Source organism: Rhincodon typus, chromosome 4, assembly GCF_021869965.1.
Source record: "Rhincodon typus isolate 14 chromosome 4, sRhiTyp1.1, whole genome shotgun sequence".
Classification (NCBI taxonomy): Eukaryota; Metazoa; Chordata; class Chondrichthyes; order Orectolobiformes; family Rhincodontidae; genus Rhincodon; species Rhincodon typus.
This window is the reverse complement of record NC_063335.1, coordinates 28,348,546-28,365,324: the sequence shown is the minus strand read 5'-3', so window position 1 is coordinate 28,365,324 and position 16,779 is coordinate 28,348,546. Positions and strand designations below refer to the sequence as shown.

The following is a 16,779-nucleotide window of genomic DNA, read 5'->3' as shown; positions in this document are numbered from 1 at the left end:
ATAAAACATAGAAGCAGAAATTGGGCCATTCAGCCCATTGAGTCTGCTCCACTATTCAATCATGGCAGATAAGTTTCTCAACCCCATTCCGCCACTTTCTCCCCATAACCCTTGATCACCTTGACAATCAAGAACCTGTCTATCTCTGTCTTAAATATACTCAATGACTGGGCCTCCGCAGCCTTCTGTGGCAGTGAATTCCATCGATTCACCAATCTCTGGCTAAGGAATTTTCTCCTCATCGCCAACTTAAAAGGTCTTCCTTGTACCCAAAGGCTGTGTCCTCGGGTCCTAGTCTCATACTTATTGGCATGTGTGGACCTTTGGAGTGGCTGTGTTTTTGAGCAGCTTATGGTATGTTGGGCTAGGGTTATTTTCCTTGGAACAGAGGAAACTGAGGGGAGATTTGGTTGAAATGTACAAATTTGCGAGGGGCCTGGATAGAGTGGATGAGAAATGACCTATTTACCTTAGCAGAGAGGTCAGTGACTCACAGGCATGGATTTAAAGTGATTGGTGGAAAGGGTAAAGGTGGGTAAAGACACAAGGAAAGGTGACCCAGAAGCTGATAGGAATCTGGAACTTACGGCCTGAGGGAATAATAGAGATAGAAACCTTCAACTCATTTACAAGGGGTTTCGGTCTGCACCTCACATGTTGTAATCCGCAGGGGAATGGACAAAGGCAGGGAAGTGTGTTTAGGCAGCGACTGGTTCATTTATCACTAGCACAGACACGATGGGAAAAGTGATCTCTTTATGAACAGTAAATTTCCTGTGTTACTTCCACCAAAGTAAAAAAAGTTAACAAAGTTTACTTGGTATTTTAACCAACACTGCCAGCTATTGATGAAAATTAGTGTATCAGTTTCTATTGTCTTGACATTAAATGGGTGCCTGAGCAGAGCTGAAAATACCCAATACCTGCCCTCATGTGGGATTAAGAGTGCATGCTCGAAATAAAAAGCCTTGTCCGAAGGAAGAAGAACTACAGAATTAATTGTTGGTCATATACTTTTTAAATTGAGGATCAGTGATGACATGTACAAGATATTGTTGGTTGATTGTTTACAGGACCACTTTCTGGTGATGAAAAGAGTTGCCATTGTAGTTCCTTGTGACATGAACCTCCTGAGGCAGTCTTCGTGAACTGAAAGAACTGCAGATGCTGCAAATCAGGAACAAAAACAGAAGTTGCGGAAAAGCTCAGCAGGTCTGGCGGCATCTGTGAAGAAAAATCAGAGTTAATGTTTTGGGTCCAATGACCCAGTTCTGAGGAAGGGTCACTGGACCCAAAACGTAAACTCTGATTTTCTTCTTCACAGATACTGCCAGACCTGCTGAGCTTTTCTAGCAACTTCTGTTTTTCTTCATGAACCTTGCATTACCAAGGGCATGCTTGGTATCCTGGGCAGCAATGGAAGCTGCTGGAGGTGCATTGTGCACAACCTCATCCTGTTCCTCGGGAAAGAAAAGGATGTGAACTCTTCACCTTGTTCCTCCTGCAGTTCCAAACTTCACCTTGGAGCAATGTTTCACACAGCACATGACACCCTGACCATTGAGGAGGTTCTCACTGTTTTGTGCTGAAGAGTGTGACCAAATCTGTGAAGGCCGATGATATGGCACTTGTTGCAGTGCTGTTGCACTTCATTGCTTGAAGTTTCTGAAGGGTGTCCTGATGTGAGTGCCCCTCGTTTCCTAGCAGTTACCCCTGAAATCTGCTTGTAAGTCCAAAGAGAGCAGAGTTTTGGACTGTCATGAAATGAACGCATCATTTCAGCTGCATGGAAATCCAGTGCCCACCTCCAGAAAGACCCATTTGTGCTGGCACACCAGCTGCACATTGAGGTAATGGAGGTCCTTACCGTTGACCTGAAATGGTTGTCTGAGGCTCTCTGGGTGCAGTCAGTGACGCTCTGCAATGTTGGGGAACCAATCAGAGGCACACATATGAGCAGCCTCTCATTCTCACTGCTGTGCATTCTCAGGTGAAGTTCAGGGAATAGCAGATAAGCCATCAGTTATTTGTCTCGTGTGTTTGTGTGCTACTGACTGCGAGAGCTTAGATATTTTCATGTTAGATTCCTGGAACAACCCAATGGTGAGATAATTTATTATGTGGAACTGCACCAATTGCATTCTGATATATAAAATCTATATTCTAATATATATACAGACAATATCTATAAACATTTCTTTTTTTTTTATATTCATTTGTGGGATGTGGCGGCCAGCATTTATTGCCCATCCTGAGTTGCCCTTGAGAAGGTGGTGGTGAGCTGCCTTCTTGAACCGCTGCAGTCTTTGTGCTATGGGTTGGCCCACAATGCCATTTGGGAGGGAATTCCAGCGTCTTAACCTAGCAACAGTGAAGGAACAGCAATATATTTCCAAGTTGGGATGGTGAGTGGCTTGGAGGGGAACTTGCAGGGTGTGGTATTCCCATGTATCTGCTGCCCTTGTCCTTCTAGATGGAAGTGATTGTGGGTATGGAAGGTGCTGTCGGAGAATCTTTGGTGAATTTCTGCCAAATATCTTGCCGATAGTATACACTGTTGCTCCTTATCACCATGCAAGTCATTTGCTCAAATAATTCAACCAGATTCACCAAATGTGACTTATTCTTCAAAAATCCATTCTCTTTAGTCAATTAAAATTTATTCCAGACCTTTGTCACATTGTTTCTGATGATAAATTCCGGTAATTTCCCTTCTCTTCACATTTCACTTGCATGTTTGCAATTACCTGCTTTTTGTCCCTGCGTGTCCTGTTACTGATTTCATGTGGGACCTTCTGCCTCCATTTTCATACTTATCAGCAATGATGTCTTTTCTACATCCATGTGTTTTGCATTCTCAGTGTAACACAGTATTCACTATCACTGAAATCCTAGAACGGGAATTGTTATTTGTGACTGACATTTTGATGAGACTTGGAGCAATGGAGTGGCAGACTCCTAGTTAAACTTCAGATGAGCTTTCAAATGCAGTCCTCTTTATTAACCTTGGGCAGCTTACCAGCACAAATCATTGATAACAAGTCAGTGTGAACAACAGCAGGATCAAAGTGATATAGCGACATCACTTGTCCATTTTAAGTCAATTTTCTTAATGTGTCATGGTATTTAAGAGAAGCATTTGTTGGCAATAGTTGATTTATATTTCAGTTATTAATTTGATTGCATTATTTTTTATAACACCATCAGAATGCATTGAAAGTTAACCTATGTAAAGGCACAGGGAAAGGTTGAGAAGGAGGTAACCTCAGCTAGTGTGGGAATTGAACCCACACTGTTGGCATTATTCTGTACCGCAAGCCAGTTATCGAGCCAACTGAGCTAAAGTAACACCTCTGAGAGCCCAGCATGCCCTCAGTACTGCACTGAGTGTTTGCCTTGCTTTGTGCTGTGTGCTCCGTTCCTGAAATGGATCTAGAAACTGTACCTTCCTGACTCAAGAGGCAAGAGAGCTGCCAACTGAGCCATGACAAACAAGGTTGCTTTAATGGAAGTATAAGTTACTTCTTTCCAAGCACTTCTTATTTTGCACCCATTTGCTTTATTAGGAATAATTGTAACCAAGAATTCCTGATCAATTATTTACAGTGAGTAATCATCCTGTGTTTCATTAGATAATCTGGGTATTTTCAGATTGATTTTAATAATGCAACTGACAGATGCAGAGTTGCAAATGGTGTTGGTGCCAAACGACAAGTTGCTGCCAGGATCTTATTATAGACGAGTAATCCAGAAACCTGGATTGCTGGTCTGGAGACTTGAGTTTAAATCCCATCAGGGAAATTTGAACTCAATCAATTCAGGTAGATCTGGGATTTAAAAGCTAGGATCAGTGATGGTCACCATGAAACAAAAGGATTGTTGTAAAATCCTACTTGGCTCATTATCCTTCCATGCCCTTACTTAATCCATCTTGTCAATGAGATCCCACTTCCAGCTCATTTAGGGACAGGAAGTGTCACTGGACCCGAAAGGTCAACTCAGCATCTGTGAAGCAAAATCAGCCAGACATGCTGAGCTTTTCCAGTGACTTTTGTTTTTGTTTCTGATTTAAAGCATCCACAGTTCTTTCGGTTTTTATTTAGGAGCAGTGACATCTGGAACTATCAATGCTCTGATCGTTGTGCTGACACAGATTGCTGTGTATGGGACCTTGGATCAGCTACAATGTGCACTGTGGCACAGCTTAGATGGAATATTGCTGCTGAGCACCTAATGTTATGACCTGATCCATACCTTAGCTGCCTTTTCAGGTGCTATTGCTCTATCTTTTATCTCTGTCCCATAATCTTTCGGGCAGGTAATATACCTGGTCTGGTGTACATGTCACTGCAGCAAGACTTGCAGCAAAGCAGTTAACACCGCTATCTGAATTATCCCAACAATCTATTCAGCTGCATGCAAGAGGTTGCTCATTACTAACTTCTTAAGGGCAACCACAAACGGGCCAGTGACATTACAGCAAATAACATGTTAAATATTATATTGGATAAAGACTTTAAAGCATGGGTTGCTTCAAATGCCAGAGATGTTACAATACAAATCTGGAGCAAGTAGGATTTGAATCTAAACAGAAGTTGCTGGAAAAGCTCAGCAGGTCTGGCGGCATCAGTGAAGAGAAATCAGAGTCACCAGACCTGAAACATTAACTCTGATTTCTGTTCACAGATGCTGCAAGACCTGCTGAGCTTTTCCAACAATTTCTGCTTTTGTTCCTGATTTAAAGCACCCACAGTTCTTTCAATTTTTATTTAGGAGTTGAACCTAGACTGGCTGGTCTAGAGGTAAGGACACTACAACTACACCACACTTGCTTGGTCATGGGTGGCTTCAATTAGTAGTATCACTTCACCTATTACAAATGTAATGCTCCAAAATGGTTCATTCAATTTTAAGTGACAGCAATTAGCATGAATAAAATCAGTCTGATAATGAATAACTGCAGTAGACTTCAAAGCACCACCATTTGTATCAAGGAAACAAAGGAGCGACTAACTGAGTAGCTCTGAAAGCTGATGAGTTGCTTGGTGTTATTGCTCAATAATATTGCCAAGTACTTCTTCAGTTCCATCTTCTATATCTCATTGGCAAGTTGCACTGGTCATCCATCAATTTTGAACTTTGGCTTGATCCAGCACCAGCTTTGAAAAGCTAACAATGAATTAGTTGAGAGGTAGTCACTCTGCAGGAATAGGCTAGGCATCTGGGATGGAAGTGTGGGATCAAAGAGAGAGAATGATGTGATTGGGGGAGCGGGAAAATTTCTCCTCATGGAATGTAGAAAAGCAAGCAGCACTCACCAAGAAGAGGGTCAGGGACAACATCTCAGTTGCCATTGAGCTCACTTACCTTTTCAAAGGCCTAGATTTTTCACTTCATGGAGGGTGATACCTTTTGAAGAGTGTGGAGAATTACTTTGCAAAGCTGGCTTGCAGATTTCTCATTTGTTGCTGACTTGATGACAATGTGTTGGGAATTATTTTTCATCACCTCCGCATTATCCAACGTGACATTTCACCTTTTATATGTTAACCAATTGACCTGATGAATACAGAAAATGACAGTGGGCTCATGAATCAGGGATGCTTCATGTCTGTGCAAACATTAATGATGAATATGAATCTGGGGAAGTCTTAAGTAAACTTTGTTACACTTTCCATTAAGACTGTGGACTTTAATGGGAAATTTGAACACCCAGTTATTAGTTAAAAAGATCACACAACAATATTACACATGTTAAAATAAAATAATTTTATTCTTTAATAATTAAGTAAAGCAAATACTTCATACTAAAGACTGGCCTGAGGCCATTATTTGATCTGCACATCAGAAAGCACATTGACACAATACCAAATATACTTCTAACTAAAATTCTAAACTGAACCTTCCCTTTTCTATTGATACTTCAGCCAGTGGGCCTTTGGCTAGTTATCAGGTTTTTGAAGATTATCCACTTTCTTGGGACAATCTCTAAGATTTGCTGTAGCCGACTTTGTAAGGTCTGGAATGTTTTAGCTCAAACTTGAGATTCAATCGCAATTCCTGTGTGGTGACTTAACTGAATATTAACACATCCTAGGTTTCTATTCGCTGTATTATCCTTGTCCAAAGTTTTGCTGCAGCTCTTGGTAAATCATCCTTCAAGTGATACGCTTTTCACTGTGAAGTTACGGTCTCTTTCTCAAGCTCCAAGCTCAGTAAAAGTTTCCAGTCATTTGCCTGTTGTGACAAAACCAAGATTTTTAGTTTAAAGAACTGTTTGTGTTTTGTTGAAGGAACCAAGGGTAGTACAAAAGAGACACAGTCCAGAGGTCCAAGCAGATGTTCAACTGATGACTTTGCAAAATCTTGGGGACGGAATGGTGGGAAAGAAAGATGTTGGAAAGCCCTCTCGGATATAGAGGAACCACAGACCCATTGCTACTGCTTTCGAGTGCCCCCTGTCATTTCCTCCGTCATGAACCCAGGAATTGGTGTTACCGTAGTCAGGTGTAAAGGAAATTTTTCACCTAAAAGTGCTTCATTCTCCCCACTGTGATCCACCATATATAACCGTCAGGGTGTAGATATAATTAAAGATGTTTAGACAGTCAATTTTCAGTATAGGTTTAGTATAAGAATTTGTAATGGCCATGGCTGTCACAAATTGCAATGACAAGAAATAAAATTTGCTTGACTGAGAGAACACAAGTTCTAGTTGTAAAGTCATTGCATTATCACACACATGTCTTTCATTAGCAAACAAATAATTGCATCATTGGAGATCAAGTCTGCTCTGCCATGTGTTTTTGATGTTGCATTATGGTCTTGTGTACTTTTATATTCCTTGAACATATGTCCAGCACATTTATTAGCAGCAAGCATTTTCTGCTTAATAGACAGTTGTGAACTTCCTACTGATGTGATTGACCTTGCAATAGACACTACCCAGTAGGTTCCAGCTGGGTCTCTTTCACCAGTTAAGGAAACTAATTAATTTTGTGGAGAATCAAGTCCACATCTATCCTACTCGGAAAAGAGATTTGCTGTGTTTATAGGCACTCCATTTCTTTCCATGTCTGATACTTCAGTAAATCCTTTGAATAATTAATGTTTTCTTCACCTTTCAAGGGCTCATGACTTTGCACTTAGAATTGCTTTTGGTAGCTGAATTAGGTACAAAATTAAGTTACATAAAAGAAATTTAATTATTGAGTATCCATGTACATATTAATAACTTGAATGAAACCAGAAAATCCTCTTTTGTCAGCACATTGATGATATTTAACAGGGAGTACAGGAAAGATGCTGATGGGTCCCTCCCATTCAATCAGATATCCAAGTATCTGGCTGCAGGCTCCGAAAAGATCAGGCCCTTTAACAGCCCCGATCAGAATTAAATTGAGCATTTGGTCCTGCTTTTAAACTCAAAAGTGTGGCGTGAATCAACATTGAATTGTGCAGTTTGTGATGAATGCTGAATGTAGATGATCACACTGAAGCAGTCAAGCATTTGAAAGCTTGTTAAATTTGTCCACGTAGACCTCAAATGCAGCTTCCTCCACAGGTACTCATATAAATAAAAATAAACAAATCCCAACAAATACTTTCAAACCTTCTTCCCCAGCAGTTTTCTTCACTCCTTCCACTTTAGCTGACCCACTGCCTTTTGAATATTCTCTGGCACCCTTGTGCCCACTCCACCACAGTGACCTCTCTGTCCATGCTGTCAAGGTGAACTTTGTTCTGACCCTGCCAGGGTGACCAACTCTGTGGAAAAAAGACATAAAGATGTGATAAGTAAGTAGTCAACAACATAAATGCGGCCACATTGGAGAGCAGTGGAATTAAATGTAGAAGTAAGCCCTGAAGAATGAAAACCATCAACTCACCAGCTCCCAACCTGCCAGACTCCTTCATTAGCAGCTTCCAAACTTATGGCCTTCACCGTCCAGGAGGACAAAGGCAGCAGGTGCATGGAACATCACCAGCTGCAAATTCCTTTCTAAGCTCCATATCATCCTGACTTGGATTGCTGTTCCTTTACTGTGGCTGGGTCAAATCCTGGAACTTGCTTTCTAACAGCAACTTGCTCACTATTTTTGAGAACCTCACTGCTGAGATCCTGGACCTGAATAGCAACGTGACACAGGACAACAAAGAAGACCTATGTCACACCAGTTAGTTGTGGCTCACCATCTGCAATGATGAGCAATTCAATAGGACGCTGGCAGGAGTAATCGTAGTCCAGGGTGTGGTCCATTGTTTCTAATTCATTCATGGCATGTGGGCGTTGCTGGCTGGGCCAGCATTTGTTGCCCATCCCTGGTTTGTCCTTGAGAAGGTGGTGGTGAGCTGCTTTCATGAACTGCTGAAGTCCACGTGTTGTAGTAGATCTATAATGTTGTTAGGAAAGGATTCTGGGATTTTGACCCAGTGATACTGCAGGAACGGTCATATGTTTCCAAGTCAGGATGGTGAGTGGCTTGGAGGGACATTTTCAGGTAGTGGTGGCCCCAGTTATCTGCTGCCCTTGGAAGTGGTCGTAGGTTTGGAAGGTGCATCAGTGCATCTGGTGCTATTGAGGGTCAGTGGTGAAAGAACTGAATGTTTATGGATGTGGTACCAGTCAAGTTAACTGTTTTTCCTGAAATTTGTCAAGTTTCCAGAATGTTGTTGGAGCGGCACTCATCCAGGCAAGTTGGGAGTCTTCAACCACAATCCTGACTAATGCCTTAGAGATGGTGGGCAGGCTTTTGGGAGTCAGGAGGTGAGTTAATTGCTGCAACATTCCTATCCTCCGACCTGCTCTTGTATCCACAGTATTTATAATGACTAGTTCAGTTCAGTTTCTATTTAATAATAACCTCCAGATTATTGATAGAAAGGGGATTCTGTGAAGATGACGCTATTGAATGTTTAAGATCAATGGTTAGATTTTCTCTTTCCAAACAGGAACAGTTTCTCCCTGTCTACTCTATTCAGTCCGCTCATGATTGCGAAAGACTCTATCAGATCTCCTCTCAGTCTCCTTCCCTCCAAGGAGAACAGCCCCAGCTTCCTCATAGCTGAAGTTATTCATCCCTAGGACCACACTTGTAGATTGCCTGTGCTGTATAAAGAAGGAATTCTCTTCAGCTAATGCCTTTCTTTGGCATTGAAAGAGACGTAGATTGACATAGTATCATGTCGCAAAAGCAGAAATTGCCAGAGAAACTCAGCAGGTTTGGCAGCATCTGTGAAGAAAAAGCCGTAGTATCAATTCTGAAGAAGGGTAACTGGACTGGAAACGTTAACTAACTTATTTTAGAGAAATCAAATAATCATGGTCCATTTGATGTGGCTGATCTGTGCTATGGAGGCAAACCTGGTGAGAATAATATACAAGCTGCACGGGACTAACGAACAACCATTTTACAAGTATAATGAGACTTGGACTGAAAACCGTAGAACATTCTAAAGACTGTTCTTTTTCCTTACTGTGAACCACAACATGCAGAACATTCTTTGCACAGGCCCACACTCTCGTTAATTAAATAATTCTTTGTCCTGTTATATTACCCTGTCAGTCAATTCTGAAGTCTTTTCAAAGTATCAGCCACTCCACCCTTCCCACTGACAAGCCACAATAACCCCCTACCGCATCCACCTATCTCCATCTCCCCTACTCTTCCCCCCCCCCCCATTTATTTCTGTGCTCCCCACCCACCGCCAGTCCTGACAAAGGGTTTCAGCCTGAAACATTGCTGTTCCTGCTGGTCAGATGCTGTCTGACTGGTTGTGCTCTTCCAGCTCCATATTTATTGACTTGAGCTACTAGCATCTGCCATCCTTACTGTCTCCAAGACACCAACAACTCCAACTGATACTCATATAGTATCTTCAATGCATAAAATTCATGAAGGCACTTCACAGGAACAGAAAAGCAACCAAAACTTATGCCTGTGAATTAACCTATCACAAAGCCATTTAATTAATCTGTTTGGTTTTCTTATTTTCTTTTATTTATCCCTTAAATGTATTTGTCTAAGTGTCTTTTGTGTGAATGGGGGGGCTGAAAATAAATGGTTCTGGTTTAAGTTGTAGACATTACCTTGTTGTTTACTTTTTTTCTCTGCTAAAGTTATTGGGTATTTAGTAAATAGTTAAGTCTTTCGCATGAGATACAAAAGTGGTACATGGAATTAATTATTCATGAAGTCCGAAACTGGTTATTCTGATAAGGAACCATTGGAATAATTAGTTATGAGCTGGGTCTTCAATGACTTACTTTTACTGCGGGTTTATTTGAAAACACAAGCTTTCGGAGCCTTACTCCTTTCTCAAGTCTTAGTCAGGAGGAGTAAAGATCCGAAAGTTTGTGTCTTCAAATAAACCTGTTGGACTATAACTTGGTGTCGTGTGATTTCTGACCTTATCCACCCCAGTCCAACACCAGCACCTCTACATCATTTACTTTTACTGGATTGCGATACAGAGGTAAGAAGTCTGATTTGGTTTGGCTGTCTGTTTGGCTGTGTCGTACCAACTTCCATCATACTCCGACCCTCACTTTGTCTTATTGTGGAAAAAATTGGACTATGGTGCAAGGTACTTTCTCACTAAACTTTATTGTGTTTTGTGATTATTTTGCCTTCATTGTTATCGATCTGTGGCGATTGCATTTCTGTTTCTTTTTCTCAATGACCCTTGTGCAAATTCACATAGGGTAAATGAGAATCGAGAGGTAAATGTGTGGCTCAAAGCTTGGTGTGAGAAAAATGGATTCATGAGGCATTAGCACCAGTACTGGGCATGAGAACTGTGTGTGTGGGGTGGCATCATTTGAGCTGTGCTGTGACCGGTGTCTTGGCAAATTGTATAACAAGTGTTGTAGATAGGGCTTTAAGCTATATGCAGGGAGGTGAAGAGGTGTTAATCAAATTGTCACAGGAAGGAGCAGAAATATACGCAAAAGAGTGCAGCAGAAGAAAAAGTAATGATGCTTAAAAAGTCAAAACTTAAGGCTCCTTATCAGAATGCATGCAACACTTGTGATACCAGCTCATTGATCTTGTTAAAGGTAAAAATAAATGAATATGACTAGATAGCAAGTACAGAGACTTGGTTGCAGAGTGACCAGGACTGGGAGCTCAATATTCAAGGGTAATCTATGTTCCAGAAGAATAGATTAAAAGGACCATAAATCCAATAGGATATAGGAGCAGAATTAGGCCATTTGGCCCATCGAGCCTGCTCCACCATTTGATCATGGCTATTATGTTTCTCCATCTCCTTCTCCTGCCTTCTCCCCATAACCCTTGATCCCTTTACTAATCAAGAGCCTATCTATCTCTGTCTTAAATACACTCAATGACTTTCCTCCACAGTCTCCTGTGGCAATGAACTCTGCAGATTCTCCACTCTCTGGCTGAAGAAATTCCTCCTCATCTCAGTTCTAAAGAATGACCCCTTCACTCAGCAGCTGTGACGTTGGGTCCTACTCTCTCCTACTAGAGGAAACACCTTCTCCCTAACCACTCTATCCAGGCCGCAGAATATTCTGTAAGTTTAAATGAGATCTCCCCATATCTTTTAAAACTTCATTGAGTACAGACCCAGAGTCCTTAACTGCTCCTTATTTAACAAGCTTTCACCCTTGGGATCATTCCTGTAAACTTCCTCTGAACCCCTCCTTACATACAGGGCCCAAAGCTGCTCACAATATTCCAAATGTGGTCTGACCAGAGCTTTATATAGCCTCTAGTACGTTTCTGCTCTTGTATTCTCACCCTTTCGAAATGAAGAAACCATATACTGACTTTGGAGACAGTTCAAAAAGATTCACTAAACTGATTCCTGGGATGAAGGGATTGACTTGTCAAGGACAGTTAAACCAATTAGGCCTTTATTAGTGTTTAGAAGGACAAGGGATGATTTTATTGAAACATATAGATTCTGAAAGGTCTTGATTGGGTAGATATCGTGAAGATGTTTCCACTAGTGGAGGTGTCTCAAACTTAGGGATGTAGTTACAGAAGAAGGGGACACTCATTTAACACTGAGGTGTGAAGGAAATCCTTCTCCCAGAAGGCAGGGATTGTCAGGAATTTTCTCCGCCAGAGGGTTGTAGAGGTTAGGTCACTGAAAATATTGAAAGAGGAGGTGGGTAGCTTTTTTAAAATTTGGCTAGAGAGGAGCATACCTGCTCAGGTGAAGACAAGATGATCTCAAGCACCAACGCTTCTTTGTACTGCACTGCATTGCACTGCTCTCCCATTAACACCAGCACTAACTCATTCTTAATCAGAACGAATCACTTCTCTTAAACAGACGCAAGCAGCACCCAGCAAACCTTTGCCAGAATGTGGCTAGGATCAAAGACCCTCAGTTCCCCCTTTTGGGGAGGAAGCCACAGATCCCTCAGAGGATGCACCAGCAAAGTTTTCACCTGCACCCTCCACCAGCTCAGAGACTTTCGGCTCGGTAGGATTCCTGTGTAGGTTAGTCTTGGGAGCACATTCTGGTGAGCATGTCAGTGACACACTTCTGCACACGGTCGAGGTAGGAACAGTCCAGAAGCTTTGACACTCAGACAGCTGCTGGAGACCAGATACATTCTCAGCACTGGGCAGAAGGCAATCTCATACTGTTGGCCATGAATACTTAGCAAAATGCACAGACAAGCACAGGAACAGCAGGTGGGGTTGTCAGAGGTGGTCAGTAAGTTGGCTGCTAAGGATGGAGAAGTCTAACCACATTATCAATCCCGTGTTGGGTCCAACATGCATGCATCCAGCTTTCTCCATGGACAGGGGGACCACCAGTTTCTGCCACATATGTGCACAGACATGCATTCCAATGCTCCTAGCCATTGGTGCACAGTGTTAATGGCAAGGCTAGGGGGCAACAGGGGACCTCAACCTAACCCCAGTTGCCCTTTCTCCCAGGGAGACAGAGTGGTCTAGACAACATCGGAACCTGGCTTCCCGGAAAAGTGAAATGCAAGAGGAGGGATGAGGATGAGGCCTTTCATCTTCAAGTTGTCACGTGTTCTTCAATAGCAGGCTGCTTTAATACTGAAGTATATATATCCTGATGTAAATACTGTTGAACTTGTCCTGAAGACTATCTCCAAGTGGAAGAGAGTCCTTGTTCTGAGACTAATTTCCTGGATAAATGCATCAGGGCTATAATTCTATAATTCAGTGTAATCCCAATTCAGTATTAAAGAAATCAAACGTAAAAGAGCTAGTTTAAACATGAACTGAAGAAAAAGCATATGGCTTTTATTCTGTATGGCCTGATAAATCTTTTTGCGAATATTCTTTGTGCTGCAGAAGATAGCATTCCTTGAGAATGGGAAGCAGGGAGCAAACTTTCTGCTGGTTGGAGTCATGCCCAGCACAAATGAAAAGGGTAGTGGTTGTTAGAGGTCAGTCATCTCAGCTCCAGGACATCTCTGCAGGAGTTCCTCAGGGTAGTGTTCTCGGCCCAACCATCTCCAGCTGCTTCATCAATGACTTTCCCTCCAAAATAAGGTCAGAATCTGGGGATGTTCACCAATGGTTGCACAATGTTCAGTGGCATTTGCAAATCCTCAGACACTGAGGCAGTCCAGGTCCAAATGCAGCAAAACCTTGACGGGCTGAGCAGCATCAAGTAACATTTACATCACACAAATACCAGGCATTGACCATCTCCAACAAGAAAGAATCTAACCATTGTCCCTTGACATTCAAAGGTGTGACATTCACTGAATCCCCCACTTTCAACATCCTAGGGGATATTGCTGCCAGAAACTGAACTGGACAAGTCATATAAATACTGTCACTATAAACAACAGGTCAGAGGCTAGGAATCCTGCAGTGAGTAATTCACCTCCTGACTCCCCAAAGCTTGTCCACCATCTATCTATAGCATTTTGGACTGCAGTGGTTCAGAATACAGCCTCCCACCTCCTTCTCATGGATAATGAGGGATGAACAATAAATGCTGGTCCAGCAAGCATTGCCCACATTCCATGAGTGAGTAAAACAAAGAGTGCAACATTTAGGGCACACTTGGTTCCAAGATTACTACATCTGATGGTACCGTAATTTGGTCTAAAATTAAAGGCAGAACAAATATAAAGTAATCAATAGGTCATTCAAACAGTTGAAGGATTACTAAAATGCATTTCAAACTTTGCAGGGAGCTGGGAAAGGGTGCATATGAGAGAGAGCGCAACGTGGACTCCGTGTCATATTTCGCTTCTTTTAACTGTCGAGAGCAGTTAGATTACTTTATACTGTTATAACTCCGGAAGAAGTTCGAAGAGTTAGTTGGCACCTCAGTGTTTGAGTCAGGGTTCCTCAGCTATCTGAGGTGAAGAAGGTGATGTGTGCCACTTAGTGTTCAGTACAGCTGGAAGTAAGAATTCAAAAGCCGTTTTTAATTGATATAACTAAACCCAATTGGAGCTCCAGGAAGACCGATATTTTGTATTTTGGTGAAACTAGCTATTCATGTAAAGTTAGGCTTGTCTTTGAATAAGTACCAGGGTATTGTTTTCAGAATCTAGCCAAATATAGACCTAGGAAAGAAGAGAGATTGAATGGGAGCAATAGCTGAGACAGTACATAAAAGAGCCACGCGTGAGGGAGTTTCGAGGCCCAGATTGGCAAAAATGAAGAATTGTAAACCTTGTGAAATTTAGTGAGGTTTGATGACCCACTGTAGTGATTGGAACCAGATGGATCTCATTGACTGTAAGATCCTTGATTGGGGTCACTGACCTGGGCCAATCAGGGAACCCTGGCCGATTAATATAAAGGATTCAGAATCTCCTCAGTTCAGGGACTGACTCCGAGCAGGCTAGCTACAGCCAGTGTACTGTGCCCAAGTAAATAAAGGGTGACTTGATGATGGCATACCGGCCTCTGTGCAGTTATTTCACCTACCATATCATTAACCCCTGGAGGGAGTTGAAGAGGAATCTGTGGGATCTGCCTTCACTACATTTGCTGTCTGATATGCACTGTGGGATGTTCAATTACAGTCTGTAGCCCATACTTATCACATGTTAATTCTGGTTGTTAGAATACAAATTGTACACATATTCTAGATTGTATTACTGTTCTAACATTGTATCATAAAGTCGATTGTCACATTGTCACCCAACTTGGCAATCTATCAGAAGATACAGTTTATTCAAGAAGATGTAAGGAGAGTTAGCCTTAAAATTTTAAGAGTAAATGCTGCAAAATCTTACAAGTTCTCAACTTTTATACACTCCGATCACATACCAAATTCTTAATCTGACTCATATAGAACTGTTTGTTGACCAGATGTACCAGTGTTAGTTTTACTTATTTCCCACAGTACATACATAAGGCACTTTTTGTATTCACCCAACACCTTCATTACCCTTGCTGATGATGTGCCTAGCTATCCTTAACTTTTTCCTGTGTCTGTACATCTGTGATCCTCCAGTGCTGTCCACATTTTTTTTGTAACTAAAAGTACTTCTAGCTAAAACTGATTACGCCTTCTTTAACCCTTTCAGTTGTTTGATCAAAATTGTGGAATTTTGCCATTTTGTTCTCTTAGTAAGATCCCTCGATCTCACACGCCGCCTTCATTTTAGATAAACAAGTTACATGCCCCTCGCCAGATTGTAATATAAATTTTGCCATCCAGTCTGGGACCACGACAAAGGAACAGATAAAATAACTCCCAGTTCTTTATGCTGTTTTCCCCAATGCTGACAATCGGAATCTGTAGCTATGATATAATAGCAACCTAAGAGAATCAAAATGTCAGCGATCAAGTGGTTTTGGAGATAAGTTTTTTTTAATTGATACATTTGTGGGATGTGGGTGTCGCTAGCTGGCCAGCATTTATTGTCTGTCACAAAAACAGAAATTGCTGGAAAAGCTCAGCTGGAGTTAACTTTTTGGGTGGAGTGACCCTTCCTCAGAAGGTTCTGAGGAAAGGTCACTGGATCCGAAATGTTAACTCTGATTTCTCTCCACAGATACCGCCAGACTTGCTGAGCTTTTCCAACAATTTCTGGTTTTGTTTCTGATTTACAGCATCTGCAGTATTTCCACATTTTATTTATTGTCTGTCCCTAGTTGTTCTTGAGAAGGTGGTGGTGAGCTGCCTTCTTGAGCCGCTATAGTCCATCTCCTGTGGGTTGACCCACAATGCCCTTTGGGAGGGAGTTAAAGTACTGGTTCTTGTACAGTTGTGAAGCACAGTCCCTCCTCTATATGGGTAATAAATGATTTTCACTCATCCTCAATGTGATTGTTTCACTATAAAAACAATGCATTCATTTTGTATGTTAGTTTAATTTACTGATGACATAAAAAATTTCATTACATCCCAGTTAACTGTAACCAGCTTTATTATGAGATAATTCAGTGATGCTTTATAAACAATCATAGTGTAATCTTGAGACATTTTGAAGGTCATATCTATGAAAATGAAAAATCATGACTGAGTGAAATATTTGCAGCAAAATATGAATAGTTTCTCTGTCAACATATCCTTTATTAGTATGCAATTAATGTGAAATATTGAAGTAAGACAATCAGTTAATACATACGGTTCTTAGTGCTTGGACATAAATTTGAAGGCAATGTTTGACATAAAGGCAAGTAAATTATCTATTCCAGTGAAGTATTTAAAATTCTGTCTTCTGACGGGCTAAGTTATTTACTGCACCTATCTAGCCAATGTCATACAGTTCACATTGTAGAAAAATACAAATCTGTCAAGGGGATACCTTTTATGATTAAAAAGTGCTACCAGCAC

At 41.4% G+C, this 16,779-nt stretch overlaps 1 protein-coding gene across 3 annotated transcripts in view; it reads left to right on the top strand.

Annotated features, from left to right (window-relative positions):
• The window catches only part of prex2 (phosphatidylinositol-3,4,5-trisphosphate-dependent Rac exchange factor 2), a 248,085-nt gene extending 241,715 nt beyond the window's left edge, over nt 1-6,370 (top strand). For all 3 annotated transcript variants that reach the window (XM_048596382.1, XM_048596381.1, XM_048596383.1), the window contains one exon: nt 6,294-6,370. In XM_048596382.1, the coding sequence (XP_048452339.1) occupies nt 6,294-6,306 (13 nt within the window). In that variant the 3' untranslated portion in view covers nt 6,307-6,370. The remainder of the gene's footprint in view (nt 1-6,293) is intronic.
• The last annotated feature ends 10,409 nt before the right edge of the window (nt 6,371-16,779 follow it).